This window comes from Nothoprocta perdicaria, unplaced genomic scaffold, assembly GCF_003342845.1.
Source record: "Nothoprocta perdicaria isolate Ctin4 unplaced genomic scaffold, notPer1 scaffold_160, whole genome shotgun sequence".
NCBI classification, from domain to species: domain Eukaryota; kingdom Metazoa; phylum Chordata; class Aves; order Tinamiformes; family Tinamidae; genus Nothoprocta; species Nothoprocta perdicaria.
The window spans coordinates 136175-161522 of NW_020454761.1; the positions used below are offsets into that span (position 1 = coordinate 136175).

Below are 25348 nucleotides of genomic sequence, written 5' to 3' on the forward strand. Positions count from 1 at the left end.
TCAGAGAGGATTTGCTTTAATTTTAAAATTGAAGGTGGTAAAATAAAAACATATAGATGAGACTATTAAAGGTCAGGAATATAAGGATGCCTCCAGGCACTTCAAACTTTGCTAAGTCAGCCTTCAGTTTGATCTATGATATCCATATATCCACCCCCGTGATTCTCATGCAATCACATACTTAGTGATACAGGCTTATTCATCAGAAATCAGAACAGCTCTGAAAAGTCAAGCTGAAATTTAAACAAGTGCTTTTTGGCATTTCTTGTTTATGTTAGACCAGGTGGCAGCTGTTGGAAGATCATTTTGATTTAACAAGTTCTTGTTTTGTTAGCAAAGAAAAACAGTGTTCAACCAAACTCTCCTGACAGTGAATAAATATTTCTCCTCCATCAGACCAAATATTTTCATGTGTCATCTTAGTAGCTGGGGGTAAAAAAATCTGAAAGGATTTCTAGATTCCTAGATGAACTCCAAAAYAGCTAATGGCTCAGTGCTTTATGGGAGATAACTGTTGCCTCACCCTCAGGACTGGTGGCCCTGCATCACCAGGATATGTCCAAAACTGGACAGATTTCTAAGAAGGAAAGCATCTGAAATGCTCTAAGAACCTCCTCTGTGGAGGAACCCATGGGCATGGGCTTGTTCAGTTCAGAAAGGAAACATTCCCCAAGGCTACCGAGCAGTCTCACAGTGTGTAAAGGAGCGTGATAAGGGCGAGTGATAAGGGCTGAGCCTGCCCAGACGTGTGCAAGGAGACTCCATCAGGGCCCGTTTCGCCGGCGGCCACCACCGCTGTCTGCCGAGGTCCTTGAGCCACCAGCGACGGGGGACAAGGGAAGCAGCTGTGGCAGGGAGCACTGCAGGCTCCTCCGTTCCCCCCATCCTCCCTGGCAGCTGCTCTTGGTGCCCATCGGAGACAGGACTGCAGAGCAGCCCAGCCTTTCACCGTGACCACGCGCTGCCGCTCGGCCCTTCCTGTGCTCCCTGCTCCGGGAGGAGGCACCGACAGGAGCTTCGGGGACAAGTTACGGTTGACACAGGCGCATTCTGACCTACTGGAGCGTTTTGAACTGTCTGGCATTCCCACAGGCTGCTCCCATTGCACCAGTCTTTCATTTCTGCCAGAACTGAATACATTCAAAAAAAGGAAACGTTAATGTTCCTACTATAGATCTTTGTCCCCATTTGAGTCATTACCTATTTCTATAACTGTAAAATTCAGCAACATAAAAAATACTGGATTGCCATTCAGTTTGGAAAGCAGGCAGCATCTCTGGAGTGCCTCGCGGGTAGGTCAGGAGGAGAAGCAGTTATATAATATTTAACCGTACATAACTACTTCTTTCTTTACAACTTCACAGAGCTGCTAATTAAAAGTGAATGATGGAAAAGCCATTTACAGTTAGTTCTGCTCTTTGCAAAGAATTTTGGCTGCTGGTATCTTTTGGCATAATTCATTTACTGTGGATTTCCTCATTAACACATTTAAAAAGTTACAAAGTCCTAAGCAGTAAATGCAGTGTTTTTACAAAAATCCCCCTCTCCATTAGTAAGCCAAAGAATACAAGACAGTCCTCAGACCTTGACATGCTCAATATATTAATGAAACTCTTTAGTTCTAAAACAAACTCTAGTGTGTTTCTCTACATATTATTTTAAATGCATAAATAAATGAAGATTGCCAAGAAATCTGTCAGGTTCCTGAAGGAATCTGCACCATGTGCACACAGCCCTCTCRGACGACACCATCATGAGAAAATCTGGGTCCTGGCAGACTGTCTCTGTGCAGCTGGAAGCTGCTTCTCAAGTCTAAGGGATCGATGCTTTCTGTGTTGTAGACTATTAGCCAGATTCTTCTGAGGAGAGAATATCAAATAAAAAGCAAATGATCCCAGGTGCACATATAGGTTACCATTTAGACTGGGTTTCGTGAGGCCATGTTATCTGCACGTAAATCAGTGAAATTGCTTGTAGAAAATCTCTTTGTCCAAAGCAGGATCACAACTTGCACCAACAATGCATACTTTGGTCATACCCACGACTCATGTCAAGGCTACAGCTTCACAGTACACTCTCTTCGCCACTAACATGTATGTTAGAGAASCTGAACCTCCCCCCTGCCTCACAGTATGTGCTCTTTTGGGGAAGAGGCATCACTGAAATAAAAGAAAAAAAAATAAAAAAGAGGGGGTGATATTTTTAACCTGAGCCAATTCAATGAGCTGGTTGATACGACGGCCACAGAAAGTTGAAGCATGAAGAATGAAGGAAGCTGAAGCATGAGAATGAAGGAAAGATGTGAAGTCTGTCTTGGTACCAGTGCTAAGTGCTGCTGCTGCCTTTATCAAAAGCTGTGAATACAATGATAATTCATATCCTAAACTTCATCTTTTTGCAAGTTGTATCAGAGCGCTCCATATTACACAGTAAGATTTGGATCCTGTAGGAAAGACTTGGGAGAAAAAACTTCATCATGAGATACTGGTGGGTGAGTTAATGGAATAGTAGTCCATGTAATACTTATTAACTGGTTGTACTGTAGGCAGTGAGGACAGTTATCTAGGAACAAAAATATCTGGGCACTTGGTGAACTTGGAGATCTCAGGTAAGCGTGAGGAAGACGCCACTTTCAGAAGCCCTGGTGGCGCTTCGGACACAGCCTCTTTACCCAGAGCAGCGGTTCTAGACTTGAAGAAAAAGCCATTGCTTGACACAACGAGAATGAGGTCGTTGTATTTCATTTTCTTGGCTTAACCTGTTCAAGCCTAGGGCAAAACAGATGCTGCCACTAAGGGGAGGCTTAGCTATCATCCATTCAGATATTGGATTCCAAAGAGCAAAAACAAAATATTCCTGGAGTCACATCAAGACTCTCCTACGAAGAGCTGCCTGCGAGGGAGCAGCAGAGACTGCGCCGTGCAGATACACACGAGCCCCGGGATCCCTTTGCTGYGGGTTCCTGTTCAGCCACATGTTTGCGCCGCCAGTGCCCGTGAGATCACTGCTGGGGAGGGCGGCTGAGAGAAAGCGCCTGCTTTGCCACAGGAGCTCGAGGGTTCTGCCCCACCGCGGCCAGCTGCCCCACGTGGGCCCGGCCCGGGCACCGCTCTGCACCCCCAGCAGCCCCACACCTCCTGCRTTGTGAAGCCAATGCAATTTCTCCCTGGAAAGTTATCCAGCTGCCAGCAGAATATTCCGTATGGAGGGAGCGCTCTCCCACCATGAGCCGAGGAGGGAGGAACCCTGTGCTCACCAGGTATCGGAGAGCAAGGGCAGCGGAGCCCTCGATGGTCCTCTGTGAGGGGCAGAGTTTGCCGCTGTCTCCCCGCCAGCGCTCCGGGGGCAGAGAGAAGCCCGCTGCCGCTCACGGCCAGTGCCCGGGCGCAGGAGGCAGYGGGGCTGCGAGCGGGACCCTGGCACGGGCTCCGCTCTGCCCCTCTCACGGGCTCAGAGCCTTCGGCTGCAGCGCAGGGCGCAGGAACCGCAGCGAGAGCAACGTGCTCCTCCAGCCAGGAACCGCCTCTTGTCTCGCCAGTTGCCCTAGCTGCAAGGAAAACTACGCCAGGACGTAAAAACACATGTACCATAAACAAACTGTAAGCCCGTGCAAATAACGTAAATCAAACATATTAAGGTTCCATTTACAAAAGGTTAACAAATAATTAACAGCTGTTTTAATAAATAACTGTCTATCTCTCATCTAGCATCAATCCAGCAGATAGGTTCTCGCTGCCTACACTACTTTCTACTGACATGCTTACAGCCCTCTCTAACATAGAGCTCATATTTCTCTAACGTGAAATACAACATCTTGAAATCATTTATTAACCCTTCATAAAATTCCAAATAAACCTTAATATGAGGGACGACTAACTCATACGTCTGCAGCCCCATGCCCCAGCACACGTGAGATACTAGCTCTTTCATGTTTTTATTTGCAATTCTACATTTTACTTGGGAGCATCACKGGCTACAGAACCGGGTGCCTGCAGTGGCTCCAGCACTACCCTGCAGACACAAGAGGTGAAACAGAAGTGGCAGCAGAAGATCACAGGGAACAGTTCAAGTTCTTCCAAAAGGAACGTCCTGGCTTCTTTGTTTGTTGTAATTAACATTAATACCATGACAATATAGTCAGAAAGCAAAAACAGAGCCTGTTGAAATTAAATATGTTATTTTCCCTTATTTTTAGAAAACAAAACCAAAAAAACAAACACATTGTAATATAAATAAATAAAGGGGAAAATATTTAGGTAAATTCCCAAACCCACTGGTAGGGTCTTCAAGAGGCACCAGCCAACCATTTTTCAGATGCAACCTAAATTCCTCTTACCTGCAAATTCTCAATATACTTAAAGTCTTATTTAGTGTGTCATTCTTGGGGAACAAGGCGTATTACATTTAGGTCTCCATTTTTCCATCTAGAACTTTTATCCTCAAGCTCCCACCTTAGTTATTTCTATCCAAATCACCTGCTATTGGTCTAAGAAAGTTCAGGTCACACCTGTACTACTTTTCCATTTTCTGAGCCTCTGCCTTCGTTCTCACCCTCTTCAATCAGGTTTTCATTCTCTTGGATCTTCTCTTCTTCCTCCTCCTCCTCCTCCTCCTCCTCATCTCCGAAAGTCTGTTCTTGCATTGTGGTAAAAGTTAGAGACCTGGCAGCAACCTGTGCAGCCAGACCAGCTGTGAAGTTCCAGTCCGTGGCTCTGTGGAGCTGAGCCAGCCTGTGCCTGACATCCGAGTGCGCCGCGTGCGGGCACGGACCGCCCGGCACGTCGCCCGCCTCCCGCTCCTCTCCTTCCCCTTCACACCGGGAGCTGCTTCGCCCAGCCTCTGCAGGGACACCTTCATCTGTGGCACTGTCCCTGCTGGCCTCCGTCCCAGCATCTTCGTACAAACACTCTGTCCTGCTTTTAGCAGCAGCGTTCACTGATGGATTCGAGTCCCTTTCTTCAGATTTGTCACAACTTTGGCTACAGTCCTGATTTTCTGTACCTGAATTCAGAGGTGACTCCAAATTATTTAGTAGCTTCAGTGGCTCTAGAGGTGACAAGGGTTTCACTGCAGCTTAAAGAGGGGAAAAAAATGAATGATAATAAAAAGTGAGCTGCTAAATGTATTTCATCTATTTGTGTTTTTAAAAATAGAGTATTGTAAAAGATGTAAGGGACAAAACAGATTAAAACAAACAAGCAAACAAAACCAGTAACAAAACCACAGTCAAAGAAGCCTAAAATAAATCAGTGTTTTCAGGAAGCTGAAGCTGCAGGGCGATAGCTGCTTGCCTGAACTATCCCTTAGAGGTTACAAGGTAAGGGAAGGACGTGACATTCATGATGTTCAAAATAGCATCAAACACTGATGATGCAGTCAGTGTTAAAATTAAAAAAAAAAAAAGAAACAGGTAAAACAGCTATGCTGAATAAAGATTTAACTGCCTTCCTTTTAAACAACAGTTTACCTAACCCGGTAAGACAGCTGGTACATGAGGAAGTCCTTAAGTGCCACACGTGAACTCACACGTCACAACAAGAACACACAACACGTATGCATACAGTCTGGTAAGGTGTCCTCGCAAACAAGGGGTGCTTTAATTTAGCCTCTCTTCAAGTTAGTAGCAGCCAGTCCCATATCCAGCAACAGGATGCTGGCCAGGAAGTCTCTCCTCCCAGTGTTAAGGGGTGGGAACACGGTACAATCCATTCTCGAAGCCCCSGCGTCTCTCTCTCTTTTTAACACAACGACATAGGGTCCGTTTCCAAGTAAGACAGTCCCTAAACTGCAGCAGCTCCGTTAGAGAGTAGCAGCACGAGCATAAGTGAGAGCGGCAGGTTCCCAAGTGGCATTTCCCTTTCTAATTCCATTCTGACTTTACCCCTGTAAGCAGAGATGAAAATAACTCTGGGAAATACACAAAGTTTTCACTGGAAACAAACTTTACGGCATGAGGGTTTTTCCATTGCATCCTGGTTCAGCAGCAGTTATTTTAGGCGGCGGCAGGCGCGTCGCGGGGCCCTGCTCCCTGCTGCCCCTGGCTCCCTGCACACTGGGCCTGAGGCTTTGTGCCACTTGTGCTGCTGCTGCTGCTGCCACAACCCCCTGCACACGCTGAGGGAGCTCCAGGCCCATCCCAGTGCCCATGGCAGCTCCTCCCCGCCTCCAGCGGAGCCCTGCTGCTTATTTCTGCACCTGTGCTGGAGGAGGCAGGAATCTGCAGGCTCATGTGGAGCCACCTTACCTTAGGAGCCCCCTCTGCTGCCCACCTCCTCCTCAGCCAGACGTTCCAGCAGGGCAGAGATGCACCATTGCTCTGCCCAGACCTTTCCCAGCACTGGAGAGCTGGGAAGTGGCTGTGGAAGAACTGCTGTATAGACAGGAAGGGAGGGGGCAATGCAGCCACTGCCAAAACGGCTTGTAATGTTGGATGAGCGACAGCCTGGTACTGACAATTTCTGTCCAAAGTGCCTCCATTTTACACAAGAAGATGCCAAAAGACAAAGAATAAGCACACCTGCAGGCCAATAAACTATCTACTGCCCTCACTGTGAGCAGCATCACCACCTTGCTGGCCCAGGCAAATTTACTTCACTTGGATACGAGGATGGTGGGGTTTTTTTTCCTGAAGTCCAGCCTATCATCTCTGGACATCATCATGCTGCGTTGCTCAGACACAGCAGCTTTCTGGAGCCTACTCCTTATGGAGAAACCTCCCCAGCTCCTCCATCTACCAACCTAAACCCTAACAAAGCAGAATGCCTTGCTGGGAAAACACATCAATTCTGGAATACAGTCATCCTGCAAAAGCAAGACTGAAGAGGATACCTAAGAGCAAAGCTGATTTAGAATAGACAAGAAACTGTTTCCAGGCTGACTGGATCGGAGAATGGTTTGGAATTGTCTGGGACCATAACGAAGCACAGATTGTCTGGAAACAACCTAAGTGTTCTGTGCAAGACTCTGCTGTAGGAGTGAAGATGCTTCTCCCCGAGGCAGTCACTCTGAGACACTTCTCCACTTGTGGAAGGGAGTTTGAGAGAGCCCCTCAATGCTGAATTCGTAGCTGTGCAAGCCCCAGGCAAAGGCTCTTGTCCTGCGTGGAGAAGCAAGAGACAAGAATATAAAGCCCATGCAGACTGCAGCATCAGTGTGGACCAAGGGACTACAAATCTGCATCCRTAAAGGGCGATGGAGAAATGCCGTGGCCCAGCCCTGCTTTGGCTGGGAGCAGTGCAGCCCGGGTGAGGAACTCCTTTGGTTTATGAACTCCTTTGCCTTAAAATCTTCAAAATTATGCCAGCCACAGATGCAGAAAGCACAACTTGGTAGAAAGATTTCTGAAGAGGACAACTGTCATGTACCGGTAAGTAAAGGAGCAACACGCTGGGGTTATGGACAGGTTACATCAACAACCCCSTCAGTAACCTGTGTGACCATTATGGCATATTTAACTGAYTTAATGCTTTTTTTTTTTTCTGAAGAAATAATGAAGAAATTCCTCAAGAAACAATAGAGGATGTTATGCCAGGAAGAATGATACAGGCTGCATGCAACAGGAGACTGCGTGAATTGCTTCCACGGGCTCTCCTCCTTTTCTCTGCTTCTGTAGAGAGGGGAAGGCATCTGTGCTTAGTCCTAAGCAGGTGAGTGAAACCACACTTGCCTCCTTCCCCACCAGAGAATTTGTACTCTTAAAGGAATGTTGTATCTGAAAATGAGAAGGAAAGGAAGCAGTGCCAGGGATGAAGGGTTTCATGCTAGCAGTAAGAAGACTGAAGATTATGGGAGTCGAAGATTAGGAGAAGATTCAGGGGTAGAGCTGTTCAGTTAAACTAGTTGATTAATCCAAGGAAGCTGTGACGAGAAATCGCCTCAGGACTGGATTTGGACAGGCATCTTTTCACAACACACATAAGGAAATACTCTATAGAAGCTCTCCGGACAACGTCTCTTCCTTAGAACAGTCACTGCATCTAAGAGGTCAAGACTTGAGCTGAGGGTAGGATTCCTTCCTTCTCCTTGAACTGAGGGGAAGGAGAGACTTGAAGACTCTCATGGGAAGAGTTGTGTGGGGTCCCATCTAACACCAGAAAGATGATACGGAAATCCGGAGTGGAATCTGATGCAATCTGCTGTTTTTGCTCTCTTAACACAACTAGAAGGGAAGTCAGTATCAATTACCTAGAAATTTCTTCTACCATAGCTTTGGATGAATGGATGTAAAGAAGAAAGTTGTGAAGCACAGATATTCTGTGGGTTTCATGTCCAAAAAAACAACCTCATAAAAATGTATAGTCTGTTTGTGTATGTTCCCACTAAATTGCTGAACCCATCAATGGTCATCTTTCCTGGCAAACCCTTTCCTGGCAGAATCTGCATCCAGTTGTATTGCTGGAGCTGAGACCAACTACCCTGCGGAGGCAAGAGAAAACTGCATATTCCTGCCTCCAGGTGCAACTGGATGGAGCTGCCCAGCATTTCTCATCAGAGTGGGTATGGGCTGGTTCCAAAGAATTCCTCATGGCAGTTTTTTTGTGGAAAATACTCTGTATACTCACTSTGTCAGGGAAACAAGAACGTCTTCTGTATTTTTTACGGGCCTTTTAATATTTCAAAGTCTACTGTTCACTTTAATCTGTACATTGTTGTTAGTCTGGATAAATTCTGATGGTTGCTTCCAAGTCTGAAAAGTAATTTAGCAATGCACCCTCATTAAAATCCATATCTACCAAAGAGCAGAGAGAAAGTCAGCTCCATTAGTGTGGTTTATTGCCTGGCAGTTCTCTGAATGCTGTGCTTAATATTTTGCGTAGTTAATATTTTAGCTTACTATTTTGTTTGAGGCAAAATTCCTATTTCTTATAGTTCCTTCCATTAGATATTCAAATGATTTTTTAAAGGTAATTCCAAGCAGCTGGAAGAGTAAACAGGGGGCCACACAGCTCTGTCAAAGGCACTGCTGTAGCTGAGTGCTATTAGTACTCTAACAACATAGTCACAGTTGATGGTAAACAGGCACCTACCCTTTCTTAGGAAGAAACAAATATTTCAAAGCAGAGCTTACCATGGTCACTGAATAGCAGCTGTTTCCATTTCTGCCTTTCTGCTTCTGAGGCTTTAAATCCCAGCACAGATTTCAATTCCTGTAACACCCGCTTGGATTCCTCTCGCTCCCGTTTTTGTCTCTCTCTCTCTTCCTGGGAAAAGCAGTARAAATCTTCCTTTTTGTATTCATTGTCCATATCTGAATCATCAACATATGCTTCCAATTCCTAAGGAAAGAAAGGATAAAACCAGTTTTTATTGTTYACCTTCAGCACAGATTTTGTCCTACCAGCTGCTGTGTGCTCAAGTGACTCAACACAAGCCAAACAGCATAAGAGGATGCTCTGAGCAGAGGCACGGGATCTGGCCCTGCTGCAGTAGTTGGGAGGAAATCCACTCCGAGTTAGCTGAACTGCAGTCACCCAAGATTTTTTTCTCATATAAATACACAAATATCATAAAGTGACATATTCTGGTAAGGGAAGTCCATTGCTCCATAATTTCTGTTGGAAATAAGCAATGCCAATGTGTTTGGTTTTTGTTTTTAACTTACCCGTATGCAATTCTTAGTCGGTCAGGCATACTGCTAATTTAACTTATRTCAAGCCTTAGATGTTCAGTGTGTTAAAGTCTGTTTTAGGCATCCAAAAAATGCAAAGATCACATAAACTGAAGATGGGCTGTATTGTCCAGAAACATGTCATTTGGGGATCTGCAACCTTTTGTGTAATAAAATGCAATTAAGCTTCAACTTTTGCCTTTTAGCAAATGTTTTTATTTTTCCTGTATTACTTTGACTTGTGTTTCTGCCTCTCCTTTTGTCTAGTTATTTCCAATATTATATGTGAATAAGCAAATGCTAGTGCCCTTTGTCCCAACATGAGGAGCATCTCCCTGTGGAACAGCAGAGATAAAATACATCTTTTATTTTATTTTTTTTTCTGCAAGTCCACATATGAAATGGCACTGGGTACTTGCTCTATCTGCTTTGGCAGTACAAAGAAGGTTCCTGCAAAGCAACTGAAAAAGAAATCGGTAGAGAAAACAAGTGAATAAATAAACTAATGTTTATTAAGTGTTTCTTTTTCTTTTTACCTGCTCTTCAGGGATCGGATCTTTGTCTTCAATGTGCAGGGCAGGCTGCATTAAGGGTACTGCCGTATGCTGGATGTTGTCCCAGGAAGCCTCAAGCTGGCCTGCAGGAGGAAAGAAGGAAAGAGAGAAATGTATTGGGGAGAAAAGAAGAAAAGATGGAAAGACTGAGTGGTCTATTTGGCTCACTCAGGTCGGATCCAGGTATTTTCATCAGGCAGCTTTGGCACATATGCAGAATGGTGAGGCGGCTGTTAGAACACACTGAAACTCATGTAAGAGACATATATAAAAATGACTAAGTTATTTGAGTCTGATGCAAACTTCCTCGGAATACTTCAACTCACAGATCTCAACATTTTTATAGGGTTTGAAAAACTGCAGAGGAAAGGGAAAATCTATAAGATCAGGAAAGAGACTTGCTGCCTAAGTTTAAAAAGTGAAATAAAATAAGAGGTGGGAATTTATAGGCCAACTGACTTCAATTCATTAGGAAATACTGGAAGARATCAAACAAAATTTATAGCCACCTGGAACACAGTAAGGAGATAGAAGACAGCCCATGTGGATTTGTTGAGGATAAAAGATAACAAACCACTGCAATTCCCTTTTCTGACAGTTCTTATGACTAGAGAGACCAAAGATGTCCTGCATCTTGTTTTCAGTACGGCTTCCGGCCCTGTCGTGACCTGCTCATAAACAAAATGGCCAGCAAAAGTTGCCAGTAGGTGACACAATGCTCCTGGAAAACCTCCAGACAAAAACAGCATAGTGATTGAGGATTTGCCTCCAGTCTGATACTCTTCAATATTTTCGATGGGTGAAAGAAGGATGTTTAAGCTCACTGAATCTGCTGGCATTTGGGTGAGCTGCAGGGATACTGAAGGGCAGGTTTAGAATGAGAAATAAGTCAGAGAGAGTCCAGGAAGACCAGGATTTCAGATACAGCACTGCAGTGACAACAGTTGCAAAGTTCTGTACATTGGAATGGTTAAATGCACAAATATGTGATGACAAATGCACGGAGATCTAGTCAACCATGTGCTGGGATCAAAAAAACAAGTACAAATACATATAAGCAAGTGCACAGATTGCAAGACACATGAAATTTCATTTTCAGTCTGCTTGGCACTGATACAGCCTTGGRGAGAACATAGTGCCCACTGCAGGACTCCTCAGTTCAATGCTGTGGACCAGCTAGAGGGAGTTCACCAAAGAAAAGTAAAAATTATCAGAGAATTTTAAAAATATGCAGAATACTTGAGGGATATGTGATTTTGTAGAAAACATATAAAGAAATGTATTAGCTCTTGTCCAAAGTGTAAGAGAAAGCCATAAAGGGGAAATACAAGGTCCATTGTGGGAAGATCAACAGTGATTGCAATAGGATACATTTACATTCAATATCAGAAACAACCTGCTACTGGTAATGGCAATTAAGTGCTGGAGGAGATGCTTGGAAATGCTGTAAAATGTCTCTGAAAAGAGGTTTCCAAGAGCAGGGAAGCAGCATTTAGTCACAAATAGCACATGCGACGTGGGCTCTATGACCTCTCCAAGCCTCACTCCTACTTTCAGTTTCCAGTCTACACACAGGAGATTTTAGGGATGGCATTTGAATAGGGGATAGACAGTTTACATGAGAGATGCCTCTAATGGTGCTCAGCTTCCTGCTTCCACAAACAAAGGAAGTTTATAATTCTCTGGTTGCCTGGGCTGAGCTCAAGATTTGCTATTCCAGGAAGCATCTAAATGCATAGCGATGGTTTAAAAGAAAGCTGAAGCCTGCAGTGAAAATTGAAGTGGAAAACTGAGATGAGGTACTACCTTTTGCTAGTAGGTAATCATAATAGTAAGGTCTTGAATGTATAAAAACAAATTTGGAAGAATAAAAGGAAAGTTACCAATGAAAAGCCTGACTACCCCAAACAGAAGAGTAACACAGCTGCTCTGGTGCGGCCAGGCTGCTCCAGGGGTCCTCTCCCTGGGATTACAGCACTGCTAAGGATCAGCGCTACCAGACCACGTATTTGTTCCCTGGGCTGAACCAAACCTGCTGCTTCCAGGTTCTCTCAGGTGGGTCAAATCCAGGCACCATGCAGGAGTGCACCGCAGTGCTGAGCTCCAAGGCACTGAGGGGAGATGTAGGCACCTGCAGGACGGCARACAACATGAAAGGGCAAAGAGGGCACAGTTTGAGGAGCACTAATTCCCAGATAGTTAGAACAGTGCTGTAACTAACTGTAAAAATTATTCTTCTGTAAAACTRGTAGCAGGTTACTATGTGCTTAAAATGCCGAGGCCTGAAGAGGTAAATTAGCTTAATCAGTGAAGCTAAAAGGTGAAAGGATAAAGAGAAGCTGGCTGTAAGTCAAACATCAACACACCAGAAGTGAATAATGTGGGTCCATAAATCTATGGATATAAAATATGCCTAAGTAGAGCTGAATTCCCCTAAAACATAAAAACATCTCTTCTTCTCAGGATCTGTCACGTAGCTGACAGGAGCAGTGACTAACAGCACTGGTTCTGGGACACCCAGTGCTGTGAAGAGAGAGAAGCCACAGGAGGATCCCCAGAGCAACCCTGCATTTCAGCGAGGCTAGTGTCACCACGCACGGCTTTGTAAGATCAATGCACAGAACCCAGACTGAGCAGAAATGTATCACAAAAGTCAGATCCAGTCAGGTAAAAATAATTTTCAGTGGTGGACATAATTAAAAAGTAGTTCCCGTGGACTAACTCAGTAAACTTGTTGAAAAAAAGAGATATAAATCCAGCACACTTCCAGGAAGGTCCTGAGAGAAAACTGAATGTAAGAAAGAATATTAGTTATTTTTATTTCCTGCACAATCCTTCCCCTCTAGATCATACACCAACCTATTTTTGTACTGATTTTTAAAAGGAAGAAAGTTATAAAAAAAAATGCTGTGGAATTTTTATACAAAATAAAACTAATATGCCTAAAACCAGCATGGCATGCAGACTAGAAATAACACTGAAGGGAAAAAAGAAACTAARGGAAAAAAAAATCAATGTTACTGCTGGTTGTAGACAGCATTAACAAAATGTAACAGGACAGCAGAGGCAGGTGTAATCCTATTACATCCAGTATTCTGATAGGGACTTTTAAACAGTACTGACAAGGAATTAGTAAGACCAGACTCTGGGGCTAACTGGGTAACGGGGTGCCCGGACCTCTATAACCAGACTCAAAATAAAGTGAAAGCAGCTCCATGCTCGCACGGAACTCCCRATTGCTCCCGGGTCTGATGCAAGCACCAACAAGGTTAGCCTGGATGTTTCTTGGTCCACAGAAACATTAATCCCTCRGCAGGATAACCCCTGCCCCTCACGTATCATTAATAGCCTCGAGCATGAAGCATTTGGAATTCTTGCTGGTGCATGAAATCACACTTCAAGACATGCCACTGTCAAGAAAGTTTCATGACGACGTCACTGCCATTTTGAATATCAAGTAAGTTTTATGCAATTAAATGAAATTCTAACAATGCAAAGAAAAATGTCTCAAGAGTTGATCCATAGAAATCCTATCCCTTCACACGTCATCCATCAGTTAAAGACAAAAAAGCCACAATCAATTTATACCTGGCAATATAACAATTTGYATCCAAGTTTCTAATAAACTGTATTAACACCTTTACATTTTTTAGGGAAACAAAAACCTCAAGGTCACCCAGTTGAAAAGAGTTTGCCACATGCATATCATTTTCTCCAAGTCTATAGCTGCAGGACCTTCTCCAGCTGAAATTCAGATACATATGTTGGACAGTTTTCGGTCTCTTTGGCCACTCCATCTCTAAAGCAATGTCCATTGGTTCACAAATTAACCTTTAGTATTTACCTTTTTGATCCGGGTTTCTTCGATTCATTTTTTCCACCTGAGAAATGGCTTCTTCCCAGCAGCTGTTGCTTGCCTGGATATGAGGCTGAATATACTTCAGTTTTTGTTCCAGAACCTGATGGGCTTCTGTTGTTAACTCATGTGTCTCCTTAGTGCTAACAAGCTTTTCAAGTTCATCCTCAAGAATTATTACCCTGCATGGTGAAGAGACAAATAAAATATCAACGAATACCTGACTTGACCATTCCTTCAAGTTTCATTTCATTAACATCCTGTTATTTTCTCCAGGTTCTCATGATTTGGTTTAGTCAAAACCTCAAAGCTTTCCCAAATATTTAAATGCAAGACTTTTTCTGCATGGAGATATGCCATTCTCTCACATTCATTATAGCAATCCTTCAATTTAAGATTAAATAGTAAGACAGTTTCAACTATTTCGGTGAGAAATCTTTAAAAATATTTGCCAGGTAGTTATTACAAGCGGAACTGTTTWAGAAAGTGCCTGGTATGTTGAAAAGCAGTGAAAGATATTTTCAGATTTTTCAAGAGCTTGGCTAAAGAGAGATTTTTATGCACGGTTTAGTTTGGAATTTTTGCCAGACATTTAAAGCATAACCAGGAAACAATAATATTAGATTCCCTAGTGGACTGAGGCACTTTGACTTCAGGCTACGGGAAGCTGTGCCGAGCTGCTGCAGCTGAGGGTTCAGACCCTGCAGTGGGCAGAGCATCAGACCACGAGGGCTGGGACTGAACCTTTTAAGAACTCCCGAGGGATTTCTAATGCCAACTATGTCTTTTAAAGTAGCAGTTGGCAAAAAGGCACCTTCACTAAAATCAGTTACGAAACAAAATAGGTACGGAGTACTTTCCATGACTATATATATTTTGGTCTTTTCTGTTTTTAATCTGGGATATAGATGCCAAGAATTTAGGCTGGAGGCCTCTTCCCACAGACATGTCCTGCTCACTCACTCACTCACCCACTCACTCACCCACTCACTCACTCACTCACTCGTTCAGCAGGGCCTTGAGGTGAAGCTGCAGGCTGCGGACCGCCGTGTGGAGGCTGTTGAGCTCTTTTGACTTCTGCTTCTTTCTGGTTGCCCGCTCAAAACCCGACTGATGCTGGGTTTCAAAGTACCGATGGAACTCGTAGCTTCGCTTGAGCTCCTCCAAGCAGGCAGCGTGGGTATGAGGTAGGCCTTGAGTCACGTCRGACAAGACGTGGTGAGGCAAACTCTCCGGCGTGAGCAGGGGCTGGGGGGACGCGTTGGCCGGGGAGAGCAGCAGCACCAGCCTCCTGAAGAACTCGGAGCTCTGCCCGACCCAGAGCTGAAAGAGAACCTGGAGAACAGAGCTGCGTTAGCCGAGCAGCCAGTGCCAGGGAAAGGGAGCAACTTGCTGTGGAAAGCAAGGGCAACCTCCAGCCGGCCACAGGAACCCGGAGAAACCACAGAGTCTGCTGAAGATTTCTGACGGGCATCCACGTGAGTTCACATCTTGGGAACCTTAGATGACTCTGAATGCTTCTATGAAGTTTCTTATGTGCAATTATGCTCTAAAGGCTCTCAGAGGCCTAAAACTTCGTGGTTATTTCAGACAGTCTCATTATTCACTGTAATCCGAAAATACCCTATAGCTCATAGACRGCTGCCAAAATTCCAGTGGCAGCAAAGACATTTTATGCTTTATAACTTCCAGCTATCATTTCTATCATCTACTCTGACTAAATACGGTGTCGCACCACACCCCTGCAACGTGCACTCCAGCCAGAGCAGTTTTACATCTGAAGAAATCTGGACTGCTGCTAACTTGCTCTTTTCTTTTTCAGCCCAGGTGAGACATTTCACCAAAGCCATGAAGGCTGATGAGAAATGAATCACTTCACAGGGTTACACATGCTACGAATGAAGCCAGCCAGGCTGGACACCAGGAAGCCACCACTGTGATCTCCCAAGAGCTTCTCTCTCAACTGAAATATGAAAATAAGACTGGTTTTCTTAGTTTAGACAAGATTTGTTCTGATGACACGCAAGACCTGGCTATTTACACCATGACAGAACATTAGCATCTCAAATTGCTAAAATAAAAGCAATTATGATACTTTTCTCTCTGACAGCAGTGCCTATTGAAAATGATCAGATTTAAATAACTAAGAGGTGAAGAAAGAAAAAGCACAGACAAGTGGGCAGCAATCACCTCTGCACCCTGAAGGAGTGCTGGTCTGAATAAAAGGGCAGAACTCAGATTAGTATGAATATAAGAGAAGGCCAGTCTCTTCCCTTCAGTGGTAAGGCAGAAGCTGACACACAAAAGGCAGCACATGAAAGTAGAAAATTTCAGAAATTAAACATAATAATCCAAAAGACGCCTAAAAAAAAAAAGGCATGAGGATGAGAAAAAATGAAACTCCAAAATTTACTCAGAGATGTAAACAGCTTTTCTTTCAATAAAAACTCTTCATGATTTTTATTGGCATTCAAACTTCATCCAAACCCATCTCTCCTCAGCTTGGATCAAAACAGCAAAATTAATTTTAAAGTTTTTTTTTAAATCCTCTAAAGCAGTCTAATTTGAGGACAAGGTAACCAAAATGCACAGGGCTAAAGGCAACACATATCTCATACGGTCTAGGCAGGGGCTTGAATGAAATTTAAAATACTGACCAAATCTGTGCACATATGTGTGTTCTGCCTGCACTTCAATATATTAGCAAGTTCCCTCAGAGGGGAAAGAAAAAGAAGGGGACTAAGTATAAATTCAGGTCTCGCAACACGAACATGTCACAAGGTTATCCAAGTATATCCATTCTGGTAATCTAAGTATGGATCTGCTTAGGACTGGCTTATGTTAGTTTAGCGTGATTCAGCTACCCCACGCCCAGCCTGCTTCACAGSTACCACGTAAGGTGAATGGAGATTTGCTGGCTGGAGTTTAACTGCACCCAGAAAGCATTCCAGCCAGTTTAAAGTAGCTTGAAAACTAAACTCAGCTAAATCAGTGCAAATTGTGGGTGAGCAAAGACTTGCTTTACAAGCCTGGGCAATTGACTGGCTTCTTATGTTTAAAGAGAAGTGCATAAATAACTGGACTTGCAGGATTGCAATTAGAACTACTGCTTATTAATGGCAAGAAAAAATTCCTAATGGTTACCTGAAGCTCCTAGTTTAAACTAATTAGACTAAAGCCTTGAAGCGTCTCTGCCTCTGCTACTAATCACAGTTATTGCCACATCAAAATAGGTCAAGGTCCAGGAATTCAGTGAATAAAACACGAGTCCATCAAACATGAAAGTCACACAATAATGGATTTTTCCATTAAAAAAAATGTTAAAAGAGAATTGCCTAGGCAGAGAACCACTAGAGTGTAAAGAATTTTGCTTTTGATCAAATCAGATCCTCTTTTCAATAGCAGACACGTACTCAYGCAAATCAGAAATACTTAACATCTCTAACAAGATGTAAAAAAAGTCATATATAGTTGCTGCTCTGTTCATTTAAATGTTTTTCAGAGATTAAACATCGACGGTGGTTCACAGCAGTATGGGATTCAAGTTTATGATTTTATGATTTCTACTCTTCAGTGTAACTAAATGCAACTATTACATTTGCAATTACAATCAATTTACGTCTTTGGATCTCTCTCTTTTTATGGAAGAGATTAGCTAAAGAGATTGATTCTGTTGGATCAAGTGAAATCGGAGACCATCTAATTGCTGGACAACAATCAGAGAACAAAATCATGTGTAGGGAGGAGGCTGATCCAGCCTGTTGTAAAATACTCATTTGAATTTAAGTGATTTGCAGAAAAGATAGTAATGTTGTATCGTACAAATAACTTCTCTTCAGTGACATGCAAAAACAAATCATGTAAATGCCAGAAAGTACAAGACACATGATATGAGACTACTTAAAAGTTTCCTCCAGTTCAGTTTTACTAGGATCAGTACGTAGGAAGCAAATAAATAAATAAATGAACTCAACAATGACAAAACTTAGGAAATGATAAAAAAACTTAGGAAATGATGCCCAACAGCTGAAGCAGCAGAGCCTTCTGACAAGTGAGCAGACCCTCGGGATACTCCTCATGGATGCACGTGTCCTTGTGGGAGAGAGTACCTTGAGCGCGGGCAGGCTGAAGCCGTCCGTGAGGTTGTGGGCCTCCTCTTCGGACACCTGCTCCTCGCTGAGCCCCAGCCCCAGCTCCTTGAACGGGACGACGCAGATGTAGTTGGTCACGTTGTCGCTCTCGGAGTTCAGGGGGTAGGTTTGGCCGGAGTTAAGGGGGTTAACAAAGCCACGCTGGCCACGAGCGCACGCAACAGGCAGGGGCGCCACGTCACGTTCCTTATTCTAGCAACTCCATGAAAACACACGTTTAGGTGAAYGTTTTGCAGTCTTTGCCCCCAGCGTGGCTTTTAAATACTCATGGAAAGACACGGCATTAACGAAACATCTACGTCTAAAAACAAACATCTAAAAAGAAACAAATGGAATAATGAAAAATCTATGCATTCCTTTCAAATGAAGAAATTCTCTTTAAATAGAAAATTCCCAAGAAACAGCTCATGTCAGTCTTAAAAATAGAAATTGGTTATTCAACAAATTAAAGAGACGAATATAACACCTGTACAATTTTAATTTTCAAAGGTAATCTATACAATAGTCCCAAAGTAGGATGGTGGGACTTCCCTGCGAGTTCTGCTTAATGAGGACTGCCCAAAGATGTTTAAAATAACTGTTCTTTGACACTGTCATCCAACCCCAAATTTCTCTACCATGCACAATACGGTTTCATACAGCCAAAACTCTATTATCTGTGGTAACTTTTGTGAAGGTAACTGTGCTGCTGTCCTTGGTGCTTTCCCATCCGTCTCCATGGCAGTGCTGACGTGACAGGGAGAGTGCGGCTGTGATGCACCGTGATCCCTAACGTGGCTTCCAAATCAGCTCAGCTAACAGCACAGGTCCTCACCCTGCCCCTTCTGATTCCTACATTGGAAGGTGTTCTTCCGAATCATCCCATTCCGAAGGAATATGGGAATAACAACAAAGACAGAAGTACATGAGAAAAGCCCTCGCAACCATGAAGATCTTGGATACTGGCTGCTTCGGAAACTATTGACATCGACAGGAAACTATTAGTATTAATGATCATGAGCTCAATTTTTGCGTACTTTACAGGGACCTCCGGTCACCCTGTGTGAACAGCAGTTTCTGTGTCCCCACTCCCCATGCAATGCAATGCAATGCAAGCCCTTGTTCAGAGGACGAGAGGTGCAACCCGGGCAGCGAGCCGGGCTTCCCTGCACATCCCCAYCTCGTTGCGGGTCTGACCGCTGCCGAAGCAACAAGGCTGAGCCCGGGGAAGAGGCTGCAGCCGAACACAGCCCTCGGTATCAGCAACGCTTCACGACTGCAAGTCATTTGTGACTGACTCTAGAAAGTGTTTAACTGCACAATTCCACATGCTGAAGGGAGTGGCCGGCTAGCAGAGGTGATCTGGGCTAATTCACACACAACTACTGAGCACATTTACTGCTTACACAGCTAGTTACGTAGCTGTAAACCACCATAATAACCTTGATAGGAACAGCAGCAAACTTTTATCTACCAATGCAGTGCAACCTTTCAATTCTTTCAATTGTTAATATTTATACTTATATTTTATATTATATTTCTGTATTTATAATTTCATTCTATATTGATAATTTCAAGCTAGAATAATGAGATCCATGTACAAATTTGTTTTTAAAAATGCATATTTTCAACCCTCAAAACTGTGGTGAAATGCTCAAAAAGCAGGAAGCAAACACCATATGACTCAGCTGCAAAGGAYAGATAAAAATATTTCATATGCTAGACAGCGTTTATATTAAAATAGCACTAATTTTAGGCTAACCTCATGCTTAGGAATGAGGAATGAGAAGGAGAGCTAGTTCAAGATTTCTGTGAGGCTTAACTAAAAAGTCAGTCACAAAACAGCATATTTGCTCTAACACAGGAACTAGTGTCATAAGAATATATTTGCTTTGCAAAAGTAAATAAAAGTATTTGCAAAGCATTCAGGAAAACAAGGCCTTAATTTAATCTTYCTTTTATGTTTTGATTTTGCAAACTCAGAGCTCTCATCTCATGGATGCCATAAATCTCATTGAAAAATAGTTTGTCTCATCCGTTTTCTGGGGAAGTTACAAGTTTCACCCCGTTTTACTCCTAGCTTTTCCACTTGCTAAATGCACATACCATTGAGAAGCTAATAGGGGTTTGCYCCAAAATAAATTTCCCACTTCGGTAGAAGAATTTTGCGTAAAACAGAAATTTTGTGGCCAAGAAAAGTCCCTCAGGGAAAGCGGGAGGCGCCGTGGCCGTCGCTCCTACCTGGCACCCAGCTGCATCAGCTCCGCTCAGGTAACCCGGGGGGATGCCCAGCAGATGGAGCACACGGGATGGGGATGGTTGCCTCCTTCCCACGGAAAAGTCGCCTCAAAACCATTAAGGCCTRTTTAGTTCTCTAAAAGACTAATCATACCCCTTGTTAATCCTTGCCCGCAACAAGCAGCTTCCAGCAGCGTGCACCTCTGGAAACGCAACCTGTATACAGCCCATGAGGCTTCCTAAGGCTCAAAAACAGCAACACAAAACATGCAGGAAACAGAAATATTAGGGGTGTGTAAAGAACGGACCGTAGCTCAAGATTTTCAACCTAGAAACTCTCGTGCACCATTCAGATGGGCCAAATGAGCCCCACGTGAAAGTAATACATCCACTGGGAATTCCTCGTGGACTCCTGCCCCTCCTGCCTTGCTCCCCTCTATTTTAATTCTACTGTTTGTATTTAATTTTGCTGAGAGAAAAAAGAACTGACCATATGCCTCTAATAGCTTCCAAGAAATAAACTTTTAGAAAGTTTAAATATATCCCATACAGATTCCCTTATTGATGCTTTTCTCCAGAACAAATATTTTTAGCCAGTGTTTTCTATTAAAGCAAARAAATGCTATAACTGAACTCACGTTACGCACATTTTTCTTGTGTGTTTTCTATGTCTTYGTGCAAACACTTTATACACCTGCTTAAGTCACATTTGTTACCAGTTGAGAATAAGAGAAGGCAACACTACTTAATAATAACCTCCATATAATCAGAATAAAGTATCTGTACAGGGAATATCTAATCTCTAGCAAGAGCCAATATTATTTATCTGTAAAAAAACAAGAGTATTAGTGCACTAAGTMTTTGTATACTCATGTATACAAATCAGCACTAGTCCTCTGCTTTTCTAAAGCACGTTCTCCTGTAGTGAGCTAATAGGAGGGACTCTCAATGTCCCTAGGAAATCTGAGCTGCTCTTCACAGAATTCTCCCCCCGACCAGGCTGGAAAGGATGAGCCAAAATCTCACCTGATGTCAACAAGAACAACAAAAAAATTCACTGAAAAATTCCCAAGCATCTTTACTCACATGCAAGAGTCAGACTTTGGATTTGGGACGCAAGGAGACGACAAGTTTTTGTAATAATGAAACAATTTCACTGTATTGAGGTGGGTTGGCGATTAAATCAATCCTATTTTATGGATAAAAAATGCCACTTTTTATAGATTTTTGCTTCTTTATGAACAACTTCTGACTTAATGCACATTCAGGCTGAAACAGTTCAGAAGCCATTTTGTTAAGCACTTGAAACCATATACTTTCAAAGAATAAAGATTATTATCCCATGTTAAGCCATAAATGAGTGAACTGATCTTGCTGCAAATTAATTTGAAAAGGGGATATTCTGATATTTTATATATTAGTTTAATTTTCTGTAATAGTTTAATTATTATATGTAATAACAGACATGTCTCAGCTTAAGACCTGTTTACTGTAGCCTTAAGGCAACAACTACCTTCACTGCATTACAGATCRGATCCCCAAATTATAAAAGCCCATTATTAAAAAAACACGCAGATGAAGGCAGATTGCAGRGCATGTTCTATAGTATCCAGACATATTTCACATTTTCATCATTTTGTACCCCTGCACCACTTAGCAGGCTGGGGCTAGGACTGTATTTCGATAACACAGTATCAGAGACTAAGACTTTATTTTGATAAATGAACATTGCACAGGACAATGATCCCTGGAGCCAATGGCTCGCCGCTGGAGTGCAGTGACAAGCACTGCTTTCGTGAACAGCATCACCTGAATRCTGCCAACGGAGGACACCCAACAGCAGCAGCAACGTTTATCTCCCATTTACGTATAAATGTTTACACGAAATGCACACTCCATGGCTCACAGCTTTCCTGATTATTTGATAAAATATCTTATTTCAAATGTCAGACCCTTGGGAAGAGAAAAGCAGACGAGGGCATCAGAAGCCTGGCGCAGTGGGCGAAAGGCAGCGTGGGCGAAACGACGCCAACGAGTCCCACACTGTGCAAGGAAAGGAAGTCGTGAGAAGCTGAATCGTGCTTCCACTTTCATAATCTTTGATTTTCATGCCCTAAGAGCTGCGCCCCAGCAACTGGCAGCGTTTCGACATGTTGCTTCTCATCCCACATGACTCACTGACATGTCGTGTCCTAGTTAGCCGCTTACATTCTTAAGGAATTATTAATTCCTGATTCATTAAAGAGAAAAATGATTCAAAAGAATGAATGGTCATCAATTAAACTGCAACTAAAGCTTTCATCTTTAGTGTATTAGATGTGAAGATTTGTTGTCCTTCAGACTAGTTGGCATTTCACACATTAAATTCCTATTGAAAGCTGTTTCAAGTAAAATGAATTCAGTATTTCTACTCATCCATTTACAGCTATATCTGCTTTGTTACAAAGACACAAAATAATACTCAGTAAAATAAAAATATTTATTGAAATTGTATCGTGACTATCCAAGACAGTCTTTGCTTCAATGACATATTTAGAATATTTGTCTAATTTTTTTCCCTTGATAAAAGACCTTTATTTTGCTGTGGCTGATGTAAATCAGTAGTCRTGCTAATGAATTAATGCCTCATAACAATCTGAAAAAACCTCAAGACCTCAAAGACCTTGGAACCTCAAAGAGCAATTCACTAGCTCACTACTCAGAGAAGCTAGGGGAACTTAACGCCAAAATATGTTGTGCCTTCTCGTAAAAACAGATTTTTTCAAAAGAATTGCAGAAGTCAGAATTGGCATCTAATTTCCAGACATGTGATGGCAGTTCTTTCCCTTTAATTTATTAGCTTACTTTGTTATTCTCTAGCTCCTTCTCCTTGCTGTAGGCCAGCTTTGTGGTAACAGTCTGATGATGGACAAGGGTTTGACGCTGTCATAAGTGGCAGCTGTGAAGGATTCTGGCGTGAAGGAATCTCTGGCCCCTCCAGCGTAACAGTAATGCTGAATTGCACCAGGCAGCTGAATCTATTTGAAACTTGCTCCTTGTCATCAATGTCCATGTGATAAACATGGGGCTTGTTGAATTTTCAGGCATTTGTGATATTCAGGGAAAACTACAAATTAAGATAACCTCAAAGTAGCTACCCCAAAGCTTCTCTTAATTATTCCAATGAGGAGGAGGAATCCTTAATTATCCTCCTCAAATTTTAACATTCCTTGTTTTCAGTTTTCATGCCCTGCAGAGTAGACCCAGCCTGTATCTCAATTCACATGCTGTCACTCCATTCTTTTCTCACTATGTTCTGCATAAATATAATACTGCTCTTGYTGTTTGTCAAGAACCTACGCACGTGCCAGCTCCTAATGTTTTTTTGCCATGTACTTCTGCTGCCTCTTACTACTGTGACAAATGCCTGGAACTTCCACCTTAAAACTCATTCAAAGATAGACATAAGTGCCAAATTACCCCAAGGAAACAAAATGTATTCAACTCCTTAATTTAAGACCCATTCCACCAGCTCAGCTGCTACAAAATTAAATGGCAATCTAACACACACCAGCATTGCTTGAACATATGACTTACAAACTACAGCAAAAATCTATGCACCTTTTCATGGTCACTGCTGGACTTCCTTTCTTCATGGTGGGGGAATATTTGGGAAGGCCTCGTTAATTGGCCCCATTTTCAGTTGTCTTCCCATGTTCTTTAAGTAATTCTTGAGTATCTCCAAGCTTGACATCAGTTGTTCTTATAAATTTATTTGAGATAGACACTCAGAATAATGCTTTCTTTCACAGAAAAACAGAAAAACATTGTGTTTTTCACAGAAAAAACACTGTGTTTCCCAGAGCTAAAAGTGAAATCTTGAGAACAGAATGGGAGTTCCTATTCCTATATGTTATTTGCAAACAAGCACTCATTTTCTTTAAAGCAAAACACAGGCACTCTTAGCTGCATGTGTGTGCATGAACATGTATGTATGCACATGCGCATGCACTCACACCATCTCTCAATATATCTACCTATCACCAGGCAAGATATATTAATCAAACATTATGTTTTACAGAGACAAAACATGTCCCTTTGTCATAACAGATTTTCAATGCCTGCTTTACCAACAGCTACCGTCTCCATTCATGTTGTTTTCCAAATCAGGAATATTTTTTCTTTTTTACTGTAATACAGGGTGAAGATGTTATTGCACRTGCCATCTAATAAACAGAGAAAAGCATCTTGAAATGCAAATGCCATAAAAGAAAGTCTGCAATTCACTGAAGGAACATAGATGATGCCTTAGAAAACTTAATCTGAACAAAGTATTCTAGTTTGATTCACTTGTAAATGTGCTCTTTGGATAATTGATAAAGCAAAAGTTCCATCCAGCTTGTATGAAACAGAAAATCAACYTACCTTTGGACCTGAGGGGACAAGTGAAAGGTCATGCAGTTCAGAGGAGATGTACAGTGCAGTGGTGCAAGGGAAAAAGACACCTGAGAGGAACTATAAAACAAAACCTTAAAGGACTCTGAACCACGTTATCAGCACGCGTGCCAAAGGCCCCGGCCTTTATCAGTACAGCGAATCTTACATCACACTGTACAGTACAGAAAAGAGAGTAATTTTACAAATGCTCCAAACGATGTATAAAGCACAGAGTTACCGTGCTGTTCCCTGGTCACTTTTCCTCATCCCTTGCACAGATGTAATTAGACACGACACTTTTCAAGCCATGCAAACTCTAAACATGGGCAAAGCTACAGAGAGGTAGCATTAATCGCATAGCTGAGGTGGAGGTTTTTTACAGAAAGGATATTTTTTCAGCATGTAGAGAGTAGCCAGTCTTGAAGCTCGGAAGTTGGCTCTGACGGATCGATAAACAGCTTTGCGGAGACCAAGGAGCTGCTGACTGGGATGCTGTCCAGCTTTATTAAATGGGCAAGCGGCACTGACCCTGTCAAGCAAACTTGAA

At 42.7% G+C, this 25348-nt stretch overlaps 1 protein-coding gene across 1 annotated transcript in view; it reads right to left on the reverse strand.

Annotated features, from left to right (window-relative positions):
• Positions 1–4242: 4242 nt before the first annotated feature.
• The window catches only part of VEZT (vezatin, adherens junctions transmembrane protein), a 47427-nt gene continuing 26321 nt past the window's right edge, over positions 4243–25348 (reverse strand). The window contains exons 6-12 of the mRNA XM_026035531.1: positions 25193–25330; positions 18127–18274; positions 15021–15352; positions 14006–14199; positions 10144–10244; positions 9068–9275; positions 4243–5073 (exon numbers count right to left, since the gene is read on the reverse strand). Of these exons, the coding sequence (XP_025891316.1) occupies positions 4502–5073; positions 9068–9275; positions 10144–10244; positions 14006–14199; positions 15021–15352; positions 18127–18274; positions 25193–25330 (1693 nt within the window). The 3' untranslated portion in view covers positions 4243–4501. The remainder of the gene's footprint in view (positions 5074–9067; positions 9276–10143; positions 10245–14005; positions 14200–15020; positions 15353–18126; positions 18275–25192; positions 25331–25348) is intronic.